Here is a 17,397-nt window from a genome sequence, read left to right on the forward strand (position 1 = left end):
ATTTTTTATTGAAGTTCATCATCAAACAAAACTTTCCATAAGATGTATTTCAGATACTTTACATATATATCATATAGTCATATTTGTCACAAATCTCCACATAATATCTATCTGAGGTATACACTTATAGAAAGGAGAGGAAAGAAAGAACAATCAAAAGAAGAAAACTATGTACAAAGTAGGGAGTGATCTTTTTTTTACAACATATTCATTGACTTGTGAGAATAAAATCAGGCCTAGGAGGTGTTATGTATTTAAACCATTTTTCCCAGTATGAATTAAATTGTTCCAACTTATGATTAACAGATACTGTTATCTTCTCCATTTTGTAAATGTCCATTGTAATTTTCATCCATACATTTAAAGTTGGGCTCTCCTGTGATAACCATTTCCTGGTAAGGGTCTTTTTACCAGCCACCAGCAGTATATTCATTAAGTATTTGTCTCTTTTCAACCATTCTTGAGATATATACCCAAAATATATGGTCTTACTTTTTAAGGGTATTGAGAGGGTGAACAGCTTTAAGTTCCTCGGCATACACATTACTTATCAAGGATCTCATGTGGTCTGTACATACCGGCTATGTAGTGGAAAAAAACACAATACCTCTTCCACCTCAGACGGTTGAAGAAGTTTGGTATGGGTCCCCAAATCCTAAGGTCTTTCTACAAGGGCACAAATGAGAGCAGCTTGACTGGCTGCATCACTGCCTGGTATTGGAACTGTACTTCCCTCAATCGCAGGACTCTGCAGAGTGGTGCGGACAGCCCAGCGTATCTGTGGATGTGAACTTCACACATTTCAGGATATTTACAGAGACAGGTGTGTATAAAAGGCCCAAAGGATCTTAGGGGACCTGAGTCACCCCAACCACAAACTGTTCCAGCTGCTACCATCCAGCAAACGCTACCGCAGCATGAAAGCCAGGACCAGCAGGCTTCAGGACAGCTTCTTCCACCAGGCCATCAGACTGATTTAATTCATGCTGATGGATATTGACTAGTGAAGAATGCATGTACATCATTGTACATACTATTTATTACAAATTACTATTAATTTCACATTTAGACGGAGATGTAACATAAAGATTTTTACTCGTGTGTGTGTGTGTGTGTGTGTGTGTGTGTGTGAAGGGTATAAGTAATAAAGTCAATTCAATAAACCCTGTGCTCTGCCTTCAAGTTTGATCTTTCACACTTTTCTGGATTGAACTTCTCCACCCAAGGTGGCATCCTCTCTATGTCCTGTAACCTACTTCAGTTGTTACCTCCAACCTTTATGTCATCTACAAATTTACTAACCAGCCCCTCCACTTCCTCATCCAAGTAATTTATAATAATCACCAAGAGGAGGGACCCCAGAACAGATACTGTATAACATTGCTAGTCACTGGCCTTCATCTACCACCCCACTCTGTCTTCTGTGGGCAAGCCAATTCAGAATCCATGCAACCAAGACTCCCTCTATGTCTTGCAACTTTCTGGACAAGCCTACTATGGGGAACCTTAGCAAGAGTCTTGCTAAAATCCATATACACCACATCCACTGCTCTACCTTCAATTTGTTTTGTCATCTCGGAAACTCAGTTAGGTTTGTGAGGCATGACCTGCCCTTCACAGAGTCATGTTGACTGACCCGAAGAATGTACTTCTAGAAATGCTCATAAATCCTGTCCCTAAGAATCCTTTCCAGTAGTTTGTCCACCACTGTTGGAAGACTGACTTGTTTATAATTGAATTTTTTGCCTATAGGATTTCTTTTATCGTTATTCCCTTATTCCATGGCCCTCAGTTTTGCTCATTTTAAGGTCAGGCATGGTCAAATGCTTTCAGAATATTTTCTACATTGTGATTTTCATCAATCTACTTGCTACTTCAAATAATATTAAATCTAGTCAGACAAATTTACAGTTAGCAAATCTTTGCTAACTCCTTTTTCCAGTGTTTCTTCCCAAACCAATTTTACCAAAAGCTTGTGCATTCTGCTGCAGTGTGTGGGCTGTTAGCCATTAGATTGTTTTACATAATGGTACTGCTGTGATGGGCAGGAGGCATTTGAGAGATGTGGATCAGGCAGTACGTGCATTCTTCACTAGTGTTATCAGACAGCAAGTCAAATATATGGAAATATGCAGCTAAATTTAGCTACATGTTTTTTGCTAAGAACTTCCAACATTCCATACTGCTGGAATTGCTTTTAGAGATTTCCTGAAATACTTTTTCCACTGAAGTGCACTCTTGGTGTGTGCAACCCAAAGTTCTGAAGGTAAGCTGTGGTAGGAGTTTCTCCTTTTGTTCTGGTTGTACAACTTCTACTTTTAAAAAAACTTTACTTTTCATTCCATTCCTTGCCATCACTGTTTCTCAATTTTGCTATTTTATCATCCATATAGTGGGCATCATATTAAATGCTGAGCCCTATCCTAGTTATATTTGATGTACAGAAATCAATGGATAATTTTAAGAACATTAGCATTTCCCCAGTTCTGTAGTGCACAATACTGAAAGTGCAGACATTGGCATCTAACATCAGGAGATCACTTGAAGTGGTACCAAATATTTATTCTCATGTGTAAATAAAATTTTTACTGTTTGTGCTGCCCTAGCCATTATTGGGTGCTCACTGTCGACTGCACTACTCTACTTGCAAACCATCATAATAAGATGTAGTTAATAATGAGCAGAATTGCCTATGATTCAGGTATTAGTGGTATTTGCCTAAGGGTGAAGGGAGCCATTTAATTTTTCATTTAGATCTAATCATGAGCTTTATTTTGATGTCATATCAGACAGCACTTACTACTAAGCACCATACCTTCAGTCTCACTGTGAATTGTCAGTTTAGATTGAGCTTGAAAATGTGGTCTAAATACATTTCCAGGTAAGATGAAGGCAGTTCAAGCTGAGAGGATAAATCTTGATTTGATTTAGTTTCACATGGTTTAAATTTGTAGAATTTTGTTTTCTGCTCTGTGCTGCATTCAGGAATGTTGGATGTTTCTGGAATATGTTTGTTATTTTTTTAAAGAAACTTAATTTCTATTCTGCAGCAAATCACCATTCCAAGGGCAGATAGCCCGAATGATGTGCGGACATTCACGTTTTACCTCTGCAGTGTTGGAAGGGATAATCCTCAATGCAGTTTTGACTGTATTCAGCAGTACCAATCCAGGTAAGTTAACTCAGTTGCACTTGCAGTTTCTGAGTGGGCACATTAAATCTTAAATCAAGAATTCACAGAACAGGCATTTTAACCGAATCTTTTTCTTTAGGCAGTGTTTGCACGTCAGACCAGTTGCTCACATTCCTCACTCTATCACAAACTCTACATGAATACTCCAGAGGTTAGAATTGATCTTGAAGCTCCATGAGCCACCAACTCTGCTATGTGTGCTATTCTGTTGCCCTGCTGCTGCTTCATGCGTTTGAATGAAATTCCCTATTGGAAAGAAGACATTAGGGTTTGTGAATATGGTCTTACTGTGGGAAATCTTGAAGGGATAGGGATGGGGATGGGCAATTTGGCTTTAAAGTGATTTACAATTTAGTAAGTGGAGGTCGAAAATCACATTCTGTTTAATGATCAGGCTTCTTGGCAATGACCCAGGTGCACATTCAGAGCTGGAATTTCAAATACAACCCAGCACAATTTATAGTTAATTCCCAGCCTTTAAAGCTGTCCTCAGACCTTCCACCAACCATCACCTACTGACTCTGTAATGGAAGCATTGTGTGATTATTGTCACCTGGAACTTCCCTAGTGAAAACTCAGTTTTTCTTGTTTAGTATGTAGATCCAGTGAAGAATATCAAAGGTGTTATAAGGCACTTCACAGCTTTCTGAGAGAGCAATTGAAGTTGGTGATAATTGATATGTTTTTTAAAGTCTTAATTTAAGGAAGAATATTGATTGATTTGTACGGGATTACTCTAAGGTCTATGAATTCTGCCACAGAATCTTGGTTCAGTGTCTCATCCAGTGAAGAGTATTTCCTTAATGCAGTAGTCAGATCCATGGCTGGTGTATCAATCTGCAGAAGTTTTTGATTGATTTGTGTGATGTTAGCCCTGCTAGCTGCCAGCAGTTGTTATCCATCTCTAATTTTTCTTAAGTAGATTGTGATAGTGAACCACCAGCTTGAACCTTTTTGCATTCTTTTTTAGAAGATGCTCTCACAATGATTTTGAAGCATTAGAGGAGCTTGCTGTGCTGTTTAGAGTTTAAATCTGATTTTACCTGTGGACTAGACTTGTGGAAGGCCAGTTTTCCTCTGTAAAGTACACTAATAATCAGGCTGGGTTTTTCAACAATTCAGTGTTTCACATTACTCATACATTTTTCAGTTCACTATTTTAACTAAGTGGCAAAATGTATGATTTGGGGGGAATGATTTAAATTTGACCCAATGACCCCTTGCAAGGTGATTGCGCAATGAGGCCATATAATTTTGAAAGGAAGGAAAGAGCGAAGATGGTGCATATAGAGATGCCCAGTAGAGAAGGGTGAGCTAAGGTAGCCTCCATTATCATGGTGCTCAATATTACGAAAACTTGTATGACACAGAGGAGCTTTGTTATCTGATTCCTATTTACTTCTAGCCTTTGGGTAAGTTACTGTTTTGCATGCCTCTAGATCAGCATTCCTAGACTGGTGCCCATTTCCTGTGGGGATTTTGTGTGCCAGTGGACCACATTGGACTATTGAAACCAAGAACTCATCTTGGAAATCAAGTATTGAGCTTTACACTGTTTTAGTTTTCACAAATAAGTTTCCTAGTACCACATTATTTCAATATGTTATCGGACAATTTATTTGTGAGAACTAAAATGGTACAAAACTCGGCAGCTGATTTCCAAGGCAAGTTCTTGGTTTCAGTAGGTCAATATGGTCCTGTTGGTTGCTTTCCCCAGTTCCTTAATTTCACTTAATATCATCTTCCCTGTCTCGGTTTGGAAACAGCCGAGTCTTTGACATCGTATTTTCACTTACTAATTCAAGGGATTTGTATGTCACTGGTAATGTCACTATTTAATGTGTATGTTTAATTGACCCTGAACCTCAGGCAGTTAAGAGTCAGCGGCATTGAGTGGGCCTGCAGTTGCACACATACCAATTTAGGTAATTGTGGCATTTTCCTCCTTTAGCAAATATTAGTGGATCAAGTGTTTTGCAACAATCTAATATTCTCAGAAGTACCATTCTCTAATTTCTAAAATATATTTAATTGCTTGAATTTAAAATTCTCTTAAGAGTTGTATTAACCACGTACTCATTGCCCAGATAAAGGCATTGTTGGAGTAAAATCCCAAATAAATTATTCTACAATTGCCCAATAGGCTATACTTGTGAAATTTGGTAAAGCTTGATTCACCTACTACATGGCTAGTCCTAACGTTTCATTGTTTTTTGGCTCTGAGCAAATTCATTGCACTTGGAGATGAGTCTTCTTCCTTCTGTTCTTCTGGTTCAGGTACTCCACTTAACGCACAGGGTTCCAGCAGGCTGTACAATGGCCTGGCAGTTCCCTGACCTGCCGATTATTATGGCTTCCATCCTGTGCTTGCTTTTTCACATTTAAAAGTACGCCTGAGTTTATTCTTCATTTATTTCCTGACAGGTCTGGGAATGTGCAGTTGGACTGTCTTGGAGGCATACAGGATAAAATCACTGTGTGTGCAACTGATGACTCATACCAAATGACCAGGGAACGTATGACTCAAGCAGAAGAGGAGACTCGAAGCCGGGGAGCAATAGTTATTAAACCCGGAGGTCCAATCAGAGGTAGGAATATCCTGGATCTGTCACTAATCCTGTCCACTGCTTTGTTTTGTGACGAGCAAGTTTTAAGGCTTCTTCATAGTGTTCTCCCAGTCACATTTCACAGTTCAAGTGGTGGCTACTGGATATTGTTGTTTTCAGGCACTCTTCTGAAAGCTATGCACAAACAATATCCATCCTTTTGCCTCTTCCTGGAGATGACAATATTCCCTAATTATATTTATTTTACCTGGTGTTAAGCTGATTGTATAGGAGAAGGCAAAAATCTTAAATGTCAGAGGCTGGCAGTTGTGTGAATTTAGAATAATGCAAGTTGTTGGGAAGGCATATGGTTAGCTTGATTATGTATGTAACCCTCTACCCTGGAAATAAGTGTTTGATGGAACCGTGCAGAAGGAGCTTTATTCTTTTTGAAAACACAGCTGTTACCAAACAAAGTATTCCATTACCAATAAAAAAAACATTTTATTTTAATAAGTGCAATTTATTATATGTGAAAGCTTATTTTAGTTCCTTGTAACTAGTAGCTGCCACCTAAAGTGAAACATTGTTTATTTGCTTAGATGTAGGCAAATTTTAAGTGAGGGATATATTCAAGTCTCCTGGACCAAAGCTTAACCATCTCTGTAATGTGTTAGTCTATCACTGATTTGTAACAGTCATCACACATGCATACAATTCGAATATAAATGATTTTCATTGAACGATGCTCATATTTTTTTTCCCTGGCTGGTCAGGAGGAAGCTGCAAAGTTCATCTTAAGAGGGTAATAGTTTGCTAATAATTCCTTCATGGAATCAAACAGATAACCATATTACTTGCATAATAATTACTTTGAAAGGATTTTGCACTAGTAAGTGCAACAATAAAATTTGGCTTAAAGGTGGCAGCGAAGAGATCCCCCTTGTAGTGATGAGTCATGCCAGAGGGCATGCAGCTCTCGAGGAGTAAAGTACTGCTATAGATTAAACACGGGAAGTGGCAGCAGGGTTCTGCTGGTATCTGGTATATGTACGTTGGTGCATTTGCTACAGCAGGAAAGGGGAGTATGAGTATCATATCTGATGTGAAACCACTTTGTCTTTTAAATAGAAGTTGGAATTTCCTTTTTCTGTAACTGTGGCAGTGAGATTGGAATTGCTTCCTGTCTTTGAATAACTATTCACATCACTACTACATTCTGATTAAAGCTCTAGCTTCACAATTAAAATTCCCACTCTTGTTTTCAAATCCCTGCTGGGGCTTTCCCCTGCTTTCCAATTCCAATCTTAAAACCTGAAGAGTCTGTCTTGCCAGTTCTAGCTTTGTGTTGTCCCTTTGTTTTGTTATTCAAACATAGGTGACTCTGCTTCCAGCTGTGAGGCCCTTGAAGATGTTAAACTCATTAAACATCATTAAACACAAACATAATTGATTGAGCTATGCAGAAGCACTATCTACATGTCACGCTTAATTTGCATTTGTAGAAGTTCCACATTACCATGTCAGAAAGCGGAATCCCAACAGATGTTGGATAAATTATTTTTATCATATGGGGTAATGTGTGTCAAACAGGGCAGTGGGTCATTCCTGTTCTTGACAGTTGAGTGTATTCTACAATGTGTAAGTGAGCATACATACCATAATCAGCCCACAGGAGATGCAGATCATGAAATCAGGAGCAACAGATAATCTTCTTGGAAGAACTCAGTGGGTCATAGAAACATAGAAAATAGGTGCAGGAGTAGGCCATTCGGCCCTTCGAGCCTGCACCGCCATTTATTATGATCATGGCTGATCATCCAACTCAGAACCCTGCACCAGCCTTCCCTCCATACCCCCTGATCCCCGTAGCCACAAGGGCCATATCTAATTCCCTCTTAAATATAGCCAATGAACCGGCCTCAACTGTTTCCTGTGGCAGAGAATTCCACAGATTCACCACTCTCTGTGTGAAGAAGTTTTTCCTAATCTCAGTCCTAAAAGGCTTCCCCTTTATCCTCAAACTGTGACCCCTCGTTCTGGACTTCCCCAACATCGGGAACAATCTTCCTGCATCTAGCCTGTCCAATCCCTTTAGGATTTTATACGTTTCAATCAGATCCCCCCTCAATCTTCTAAATTCCAACGGGTACAAGCCTAGTTCATCCAGTCTTTCTTCATATGAAAGTCCTGCCATCCCAGGAATCAATCTGGTGAACCTTCTTTGTACTCCCTCTATGGCAAGGATGTCTTTCCTCGGATTAGGGGACCAAAACTGCACACAATACTCCAGGTGTGGTCTCACCAAGGCCTTGTACAACTGCGGTAGTACCTCCCTGCTCCTGTACTCGAATCCTCTCGCTATAAATGCCAGCATACCATTCGCCTTTTTCACCGCCTGCTGTACCTGCATGCTCACTTTCAATGACTGGTGTATAATGACACCCAGGTCTCGTTGCACCTCCCCTTTTCCTAATCGGCCACCATTCAGATAATAATCTGTTTTCCTATTTTTGCCACCAAAGTGGATAACTTCACATTTATCCACATTAAATTGCATCTGCCATGAATTTGCCCACTCATTCAACCTATCCAAGTCACCCTGCATCCTCTTAGCATCTTCCTCACAGCTAACACTGCCGCCCAGCTTCGTGTCATCCGCAAACTTGGAGATGCTGCATTTAATTCCCTCATCCAAGTCATTAATATATATTGTAAACAACTGGGGTCCCAGCACTGAGCCTTGTGGTACCCCACTAGTCACTGCCTGCCATTCTGAAAAGGTCCCGTTTATTCCCACTCTTTGCTTCCTGTCTGCCAACCAATTCTCTATCCACATCAATACCTTACCCCTAATACCGTGTGCTTTAAGTTTGCACACTAATCTCCTGTGTGGGACCTTGTCAAAAGCCTTTTGAAAATCCAAATATACCACATCCACTGGTTCTCCCCTATCCACTCTACTAGTTACATCCTCAAAAAATTCTATGAGATTCGTCAGACATGATTTTCCTTTCACAGATCCATGCTGACTTTGTCCGATGATTTCACCGCTTTCCAAATGTGCTGTTATCACCTTTGATAACTGACTCTAGCAGTTTCCCCACCACCGACATTAGGCTAACCAGTCTATAATTCCCCAGTTTCTCTCTCCCTCCTTTTTTAAAAAGTGGGGTTACATTAGCCACCCTCCAATCCTCAGGAACTAGTCCAGAATCTAACGAGGTTTGAAAAATTATCACTAATGCATCCACTATTTCTTGGGCTACTTCCTTAAGCACTCTGGGATGCAGACCATCTGGCCCTGGGGATTTATCTGCCTTTAATCCCTTCAATTTACCTAACACCACTTCCCTGCTAACATGTATTTCGCTCAGTTCCTCCATCTCACTGGACCCTCTGTCCCCTACTATTTCTGGAAGATTATTTATGTCCTCCTTAGTGAAGACAGAACCAAAGTAATTATTCAATTGGTCTGTCATGTCCTTGCTCCCCATAATCAATTGACCTGTTTGTGTCTGTAGGGGACCTACATTTGTCTTTACCAGTCTTTTCCTTTTCACATATCTATAAAAGCTTTTACAGTCCGTTTTTATGTTCCCTGCCAGTTTTCTCTCATAATCTTTTTTCCCCTTCCTAATTAAGCCCTTTGTCCTCCTCTGCTGAACTCTGAATTTCTCCCAGTCCTCAGGTGAGCCACTTTTTCTGGCTAAATTTGTATGCTTCTTCTTTGGAATTGATACTATCCCTAATTTCTCTTGTTAGCCACGGGTGCAGTACCTTCCTTGATTTATTCTTTTGCCAGACTGGGATGAACAATTGTTGTAGTTCATTCATGCAATCTTTAAATGCTTGCCATTGCATATCCACCGTCAATCCTTTAAGTGTCATTTGCCAGTCTATCTTAGCTAATTCACGACTCATACCTTCAAAGTTACCCCTCTTTAAGTTCAGAACCTTTGTTTCTGAATTAACTATGTCACTCTCCATCTTAATGAGGAATTCCACCATATTATGGTCACTCTTACCCAAGGGGCCTCTCACGACAAGACTGCTAATTAACCCTTCCTCATTGCTCAAAACCCAGTCTAGAATAGCCTGCTCTCTAGTTGGTTCCTCGACATGTTGGTTCAAAAAACCATCCCGCATACATTCCAAGAAATCCTCTTCCTCAGCACCTTTACCAATTTGGTTCACCCAATCTACATATAGATTGAAGTCACCCATTATAACTGCTGTTCCTTTATTGCACACATTTCTAATTTCCTGTTTAATACCATCTCCGACCTCACTACTACTGTTAGGTGGCCTGTACACAACTCCCACCAGCGTTTTCTGCCCCTTAGTGTTATGTAGCTCTATCCATATCGATTCCACATCTTCCCAGTTTATGTCCTTCCTTTCTATTGCGTTAATCTCATCTTTAACCAGCAACGCCACCCCACCTCCCCTTCCTTCATGTCTATCCCTCCTGAATATTGAATATCCCTGAACGTTGAGCTCCCATCCTTGGTCACCCTGGAGCCATGTCTCTGTGATCCCAACTATATCATAATCATTAATAACAATCCGCACTTTCAACTCATCCACCTTGTTACGAATGCTCCTTGCATTGACACACAAAGCCTTCAGGCGCTCTTTTACAACTCTCTTAGCCCTTATACAATTATGTTGAAAAGTGGCCCTTTTTGATGCTTGCCCTGGATTTGTCGGCCTGCCACTTTTACTTTTCTCCTTACTACTTTTTGCTTCTACCCTCACTTTACACCCCTCTGTCTCTCTGCACTGGCTCCCATTCCCCTGTTGTGAACTAACCTCCTCTCGCCTAGCCTCTTTAATTTGATTCCCACCCCCCCCCAACCATTCTAGTTTAAAGTCACCTCAGTAGCCCTCGCTAATCTCCCTGCCAGGATATTGGTCCCCCTCAGATTCAAGTGTAACCCATCCTTTTTGTACAGGTCACGCCTGCACCAAAAGAGGTCCCAATGATCCAAAAACTTGAATCCCTGCCTCCTGCTCCAATCCCTCAGCCACGCATTTATCCTCCACCTCATCGCATTCCTACTCTCACTGTTGCGTTACACAGGCAGTAATCCCGAGATTACTACCTTTGCAGTCCTTTTTCTCAACTCCCTTCCTAGCTCCCTATATTCTCCTTTCAGGACCACTTCCCTTTTCCTACCTGTGTCATTGGTACCTATATGTACCACGACCTCCGGCTCCTCACCCTCCCACTTCAGGATATCTTGAACACGATCAGAAATATCCCGGACCCTGGCACCAGGGAGGCAAACTACCATCCGGGTCTCTGGACTGCGTCCACAGAGTCGTCTATCTGACCCCCTTACTATCGAGTCCCCTATCACAACTGCCCTCCTCTTCCTTCCTCTACCCTTCTGAGCTACAGGGCCGGACTCTGTGCCGGAGTAAGCTGTCCCCCCCAACAGTGCTCAAACGAGCTTCATCTGTGAGAGGAAATGAATTGTTAATGATTAAGCTTGAAACCCCGACTGCTGATGCAGGTTTGAGATGCAAAACATTAATGATCTCCACCCCAGCCCCACAAATCCTGTTCAGTCTGCTGAGCTCTTCCATCAGCATCACTATGAGCCCATTCAGCTGGCTGACATGAGGACATTAATCTGGGAGGGATGCTGCGATTGACTTCAATAGTCTGGATTTGTAGGAAGGTTATCAGAGCCTCCTGCTTGTCAATCATTTATTTTGAACTTTGCAGTGCTTTTCAGGTGTGGAGGTTTGAATTCTATGGAAGTAACCACAATTTATTTTGAGAAAAAGATTCAGGGCATAGACAAAAGGGAAAGAAGAAGTTTGAAGCATGAACACTTCCTAAGAAAGTCATTGCTTTGATGAATCTGGCAGAAGCCCAGAGAGCAAATTGGGGAAGGTGGGTGGTAGTTTAGTACCTTGGTGATGTTGGGAAGAAGCAGACTCTAGTCTATTGCTTTTATGTGCAGCTTCTTTCAAATTCCTTGCTTGCATTACAATCTTTTAACATCTTCCCATTGGTGTGACTTCATATTTAAGTGGAACAGCTGGTTTACACATATTGGATCCACATATTCTCTGGTTCTTAATGAATTGGCTCAATGTCGTGTGACATTTCAAGGATGAGCAGTGACAGTCTGTTTTCCACAACATTGGAGCTTCTTTTTACAATTCATACTGGCACTAAACATTTATGTTGATGAAAGTAAAAGCAACACATGCAAAAGCCAACATTTGATTCTTATCACAAACAAGAGCAAATCTGCAGATGCTGGAAATCCGAGCAACACACACAAGATGCTGGAGGAACTCAGCAGGCTAGGCAGCATCTAGAAAACATCGACCGTACTCTTTTCCTGGATGCTGCCTGGTCACTTGATTATTACTTTATATATTCACTTACAGTACGATGTCCAGGTTTTTCATTTAAGCTACAATGAGTTCCAACAATGGTTTATATTTGTTCAACACTGAATGTAGAAAACTGGAGCTATGTGTTTCACTGAAGCAGTATCAAACAAATTTTGCCACTGACATACAGGACCAATGGTTTGGTGTCAGCCATTAATTTGTTGGTGAAACTTCGAACTCATATATCTGAATTTTGTGCCCTTCTCCAGAAACTTTCAAAATTTGGGCTGAGACTGTAGTGCAGTTCTAAGAGAGGAAGAATTGGAGGAGCAGTTCTCTGAGGGTTGTACCCTGAAAGGGTTACTTGGGATATCAAAGTTCAAAGTTAATTTATTATAGTATATATTTAGTGCTTATTAAAAGTATTCACCAGCCCCCCCCGCCCCAGAAGTTTTCATGTTTTATCGATTTACAACATTGAATCATGGTGGATTTAATTTGACTTTTTTTTTTGTCATTGATTAACAGAAAGACTCTTTTGTGTCAAAGTGAAAAAAGATTTCTACATAGTGATCTAAATTAATTACAAATATAAAACACAAAATAATTGATTGCATTAAGTATTCAACCCCCTTTAAGTCAGTATTGAATAGATACACCTGTGGCAGCAATTACAGCCTTGAGTGTGTGTAGACAGGTCTCTATTAGCTTTGCACATCTGGACACTGCAATTTTTCCCATTCTTCTTTACAAAACTGTTCAAGTTCTGTCAGATTGCCTGGGGATCATGAGTGAACAGCCCTTTTCAAGTCCTGTCATAAATTTTCAATTGGGTCGAGGTCTGGACTCTGACTTGACCCCTCCAGGACATTAACTTTGTTGTTTTTAAGTCATTCCTGTGTAGCTTTGGCTTTACACTTGGATCATTGTCTTGCTGGAAAACAAATTTTCTCCCAAGTGGCAGATCTCTTGCAGACTACATCAGTTTTTCCTTCAGCATTTCCCTGTATATTGCTGCATTAATTTTACTCTCTACCTTCACAAGTCTTCCAGGGCCTGCTGCAGTGAAGCGTCCCCACAGCATGATGCAGCCAAGTCCATGCCTCACAGTAGGGATGGTGTGTTTTTGATGTGTGGTATTTGACTTACGCCCAACATCGTGTTAGTCTGATGGCCAACAAGCTCAATTTTGGTTTCATCGGACCATAGAACCTTTTTCCAGCTGACTTCAGAATCTCCCACGTGCCATCTGGCAAACTCTAGCCAAGATTTCCCGTGAGGTTTTTTTTTCAACAGTGGCTTTCTCTTTGCCACTCTCCCATAAAGCTGTGACTGGTGAATCACCCAGGCAACAGCTGTTTGCTCATTTTCTCCCGACTCAGCCACTGAAGCTTGTAACTCCTCCAGAGTTGTCATAGGTTTCTTGGTGGCCTCCCTCGCTAGTCCCCTTCTTGCACTGTCACTCAGTTTTTGAGGACGGCCTGCTCTAGGCAGATTTACAGCTGTGCCATATTCTTTCCATTTCTTGATGATTGACTTAACTGTACACCAAGGGATACTCAGTGGCTTGGAAATTTTCTTGTATCCATCTCCTGACTTGTGCTTCTCAATAATCTTTTTGTGGAGTTGCTTGGAGTGTTTTTTTGTCTTCATGATGTAGTTTTTGCCAGGATACTGACTCACCAGCAATTGGACCTCGAGTTACAGGGTGTACTTTTATTACAATCAGTTGAACCACCTTGATTGCACAGAGACCACCATTTAACTAATTATGTGACTTCTAAAATCAATGGGCTGCACCAGTAATGATTTGGTGTGTCATATTAAAGAGGGTGGATACTTAAATGCAATCAATTATTTTGTGTTTTATGTTTGTAATTAATTTCAATCACTTTGTAGAAGTCTGTTTTCACCTTAGCACAAAAGAGTCTTCTTCTGTTGGTCAGTGTCAAAAAAAAGCCAAATTAAATCCACTGTGATTCAATGTTGTAAAACCAGAAAGCATGAAAACTTCCAAGGAGGGATGAATACTTTTTACAGGCACTGTACGTCACCATATAATAAATTTACTTTGAACTTTGGTATCCCAAGAAACCATTTCAGCATACAAGCCTCCGAGAACTGTTCCTGAGATTCATTATCTTCTAAGCATACTCAATAAATCCATAATAGAACAATAACAATAGAATCAATGAAAGATTGCGCCAACTTGGGCATTCAACCAGTGTGCAAAAGACAAACTATGCAAAAACAAAAGAAATAAATAATAAATAAGTAAGCAATAAATATATTGAACATGAGATGTAGAGTTGATGAAGCGAGTCCATTGATTGTGGAAACATTTCACTGATGGGGGGTTAGTGAAGTTATCCCCTTTGGTTCAAGAGCCTGATAGTAGCGGGGTGATAACTGTTTCTCAACCTGATGGTGTGTGTCCTGAGGCTCCTGTACCACCTCCCTGATGGAAGTAGTGGGAATGAATGCGTCCTGGGTATTGGGGGTTTCTGATGATGGATGCTGCTTTCCTGCAATAACAGTTTGTGTAGATGTACTTAATGGTGGGGAAGGCTTTACCCCTGATGGACTGGACAGTATCCACTACTTTTCATAGGATTTTCCATTCAAGGGCATTGGTGTTTCCATACCAGGCTGTGATGTAGCCAGTGAACATACTCTCCACTACACATCAGTAGAAGTTTGTCAAAGTTTTAGGTGTCATGCTGAATCTTCGCAAGCTCCTAAGGAAGTAGAGGCACTGCTATGCTTTCTTCATAATTGCACTTGTGTGCTGGGCCCAAGACAGTTCCTCCGAAATAATATCATCTAGGAATTTAGATTTGTTGACCCTCTCCAGCTCTGATCCTCTAATGAACTCTGGCTCATGGACCTCTGGTTTCCTCCTCCTGAAGTCAGGAATCAACTTCTTAGTCTTGATATTGAGCAAGAGCAGCACCCAGTCAGATTTAATCTCCCTCCTACATGCTGGTTCATCACCACTTTTGATTCGGCCTATGGCAATAGTGTCATCAGCAAATTTGAATATGGCTTTGGAGCTGTGCTTAACCACAGTCAAGTACAAAGTGAGTAGATCAGGGGGCTAAGCACACATCCTTGTGGTGCGTCTGTACTGATGGAGATTGTGCAGAAGATGCTGTTTCCAATCTGCACTGACTGAGATCTGAAAGTGAGGAAGTAGGGCATCCAATTGCACAAGGATGTATTGAGGCCAAGATCTTGAAGCTTATTGGTTAGTTTTGAGGGGATGATAGTATTGAATGCTGAGCAGCAGTCAATGAAGAGCATCCTTATGTATGCATCTTAACTGTCCATATGTTCCAGGGTTGAGTGAAGAGCCAGTGAGGTGGCATCTGCTGTGGACCTGTTGCTGCACTGTTTAAGGGACATGGAAGATTTTGAAAATAACAATGGGAATTCTAATATCCGAAACTTGCCATATTTATCACCCAATGTCAGTGAATATATTTGATAGGAGAATGGGACCAGGTGCAAGTTAGTTTGTTTGTAGCAATTTTGAATGAGCTAAAGTTTGCCAAAAAAAATTGCTGCGATGCTGAGAATCTGAAACAAGTATAAAATACTCGGGCAAAATCTTTGGAGAGTGAATCAGTTTGGGGATGATATTTTTAATCAACACTGAACAATAAAAGAATGCTTAATTATATTCCTAGTTCATTCCAAGTTTCCAGATTCCAAGTTTTATTTTGATTAGGCTGCTGTTGATTTCATGCCTTGAATTAGCGGAAGATCCTCCTGGTTTCCAGGCACTTTCTGGAAAGTGAGTTTGCACAATACTAGATAAATGGAGGGTTAGCCTGAACAGTGCAACACTGGAGTTAACTGTGGTGTAGGCAGAAGCTGTCTCAGGTTATACAGGTAATCATCCATATTGACTTCACGCTGTGGCTGCACCACATGAGCTTGCATGCTTCATAGGTGAGACCCAATAGAGCAGTTTGTGCATGAGAAATTGTTCAACAAGACTTAACAGCTTCAGTGTACAGAAAATAGTGAAACCAAAAGATGGCTTTCACCATTCATCGGAAATGTAAGCCAGCCAGCAGAAATTCAACTGAAAGTATTTGAGAAAGAGGCTGAAATATCCTTTTCAATAAATTCAGATTTGATGTTTCTCTGGAAATGAGAATACATTCAGAGGTCCATCACTTGAAATTGAATTTCCCTCAGAGCAAAGCCTTGCTGCAGCATTTTTTAAATATATATAATTGAGAGTGATTTTGTGGACTCTGCAGTTTGCAATTGAGACAAAAAAAAATTGGCAAAAAATAGCGAATTCTGCATCTATGGTAGTCACTCACTACCCATACTTCATCTGTGGACTGCGATTATTGGCAATGAATTGGTTTAAGATAGGGAAGAAACACTTTCTCAGAAGTCATTACTGGAGAATGAAGAACTGGTAGCCACCTTCTCCTCTCCCCCCCCCCCCCCCAATCACACTGGGGACACCCTCGGTTTTCTGGCCTTAAACATCTGAACTAAGAGATACTGGTGCATACCTTTCAATTACCCATGAGGTCTTTGTCTGGATTATCTAAATAAACTTGAGTGTCCACAGTTAGGGGGATTGTTTGATTATCTTGTCATTTAAATTTTTTTTAAAATTTCCTCGTGGGATGTGGCTGTTATTTGGAAAGCCCCACCATTGACTGCTTGTGTAAAATCAATTGAGAAAATGGTGGTGCTATGGTGTTCTAAATCAAAATCTGAAAAATGTTGGAAGCTCTGTCTGTGGGAAGTGAAACAGTTAATAACTTGGATCGAAGGCAAATGCGACCTGATATGCTAAGTATTTCCACCAATTTCTGTTTTTGTTCTAGGTTTCCAGATCTGATTTTATTTTCATTTTCATGTGTGCCCACAAGAAAATGAATCGCAAGGTTGTACACCCTATCCTCGTTATATGCGAGGGATACGTTCCTCGAAGTTGACACATAATGTGAACAATTATTTAAATGGAGAAAATAGGGATGTGTTCCAGAGGGCAGCATTTTTGTTTTTCAGCATAAATTTGCTTGTAGGTAAGAAGGATTGACGGCAGAGAACGACTGAAATGATGACTCCATTCTAAACGTGGGTCCATGTCCATCGCCATTTGTGCCAAGTGTTCTGACTTCCACCATTCCCTCACCGTTGGTTAACTCCCGGGATTTTCAAAATTATCTGTTGCTTGCAGCATCTGAGAGAGAGTTCGCGGTAAAAAAATACGTATGCCTTGAATGTGGATTACACCCTGGTCGCGATGTTGTGTTAGGTGGC

The 17,397-nt window shown here is 40.7% G+C and overlaps 1 protein-coding gene across 1 annotated transcript in view; it reads left to right on the top strand.

Moving 5' to 3' along the window:
• ell (elongation factor RNA polymerase II) overlaps positions 1-17,397 on the top strand; it is a 136,424-nt gene that overhangs the window by 79,556 nt on the left and 39,471 nt on the right. The window contains exons 3-4 of the mRNA XM_072244570.1: positions 3,051-3,172; positions 5,618-5,781. Of these exons, the coding sequence (XP_072100671.1) occupies positions 3,051-3,172; positions 5,618-5,781 (286 nt within the window). The remainder of the gene's footprint in view (positions 1-3,050; positions 3,173-5,617; positions 5,782-17,397) is intronic.

The sequence above is a fragment of the Mobula birostris genome, chromosome 26 (genome assembly GCF_030028105.1).
Source record: "Mobula birostris isolate sMobBir1 chromosome 26, sMobBir1.hap1, whole genome shotgun sequence".
In the NCBI taxonomy this organism is placed as follows: domain Eukaryota; kingdom Metazoa; phylum Chordata; class Chondrichthyes; order Myliobatiformes; family Myliobatidae; genus Mobula; species Mobula birostris.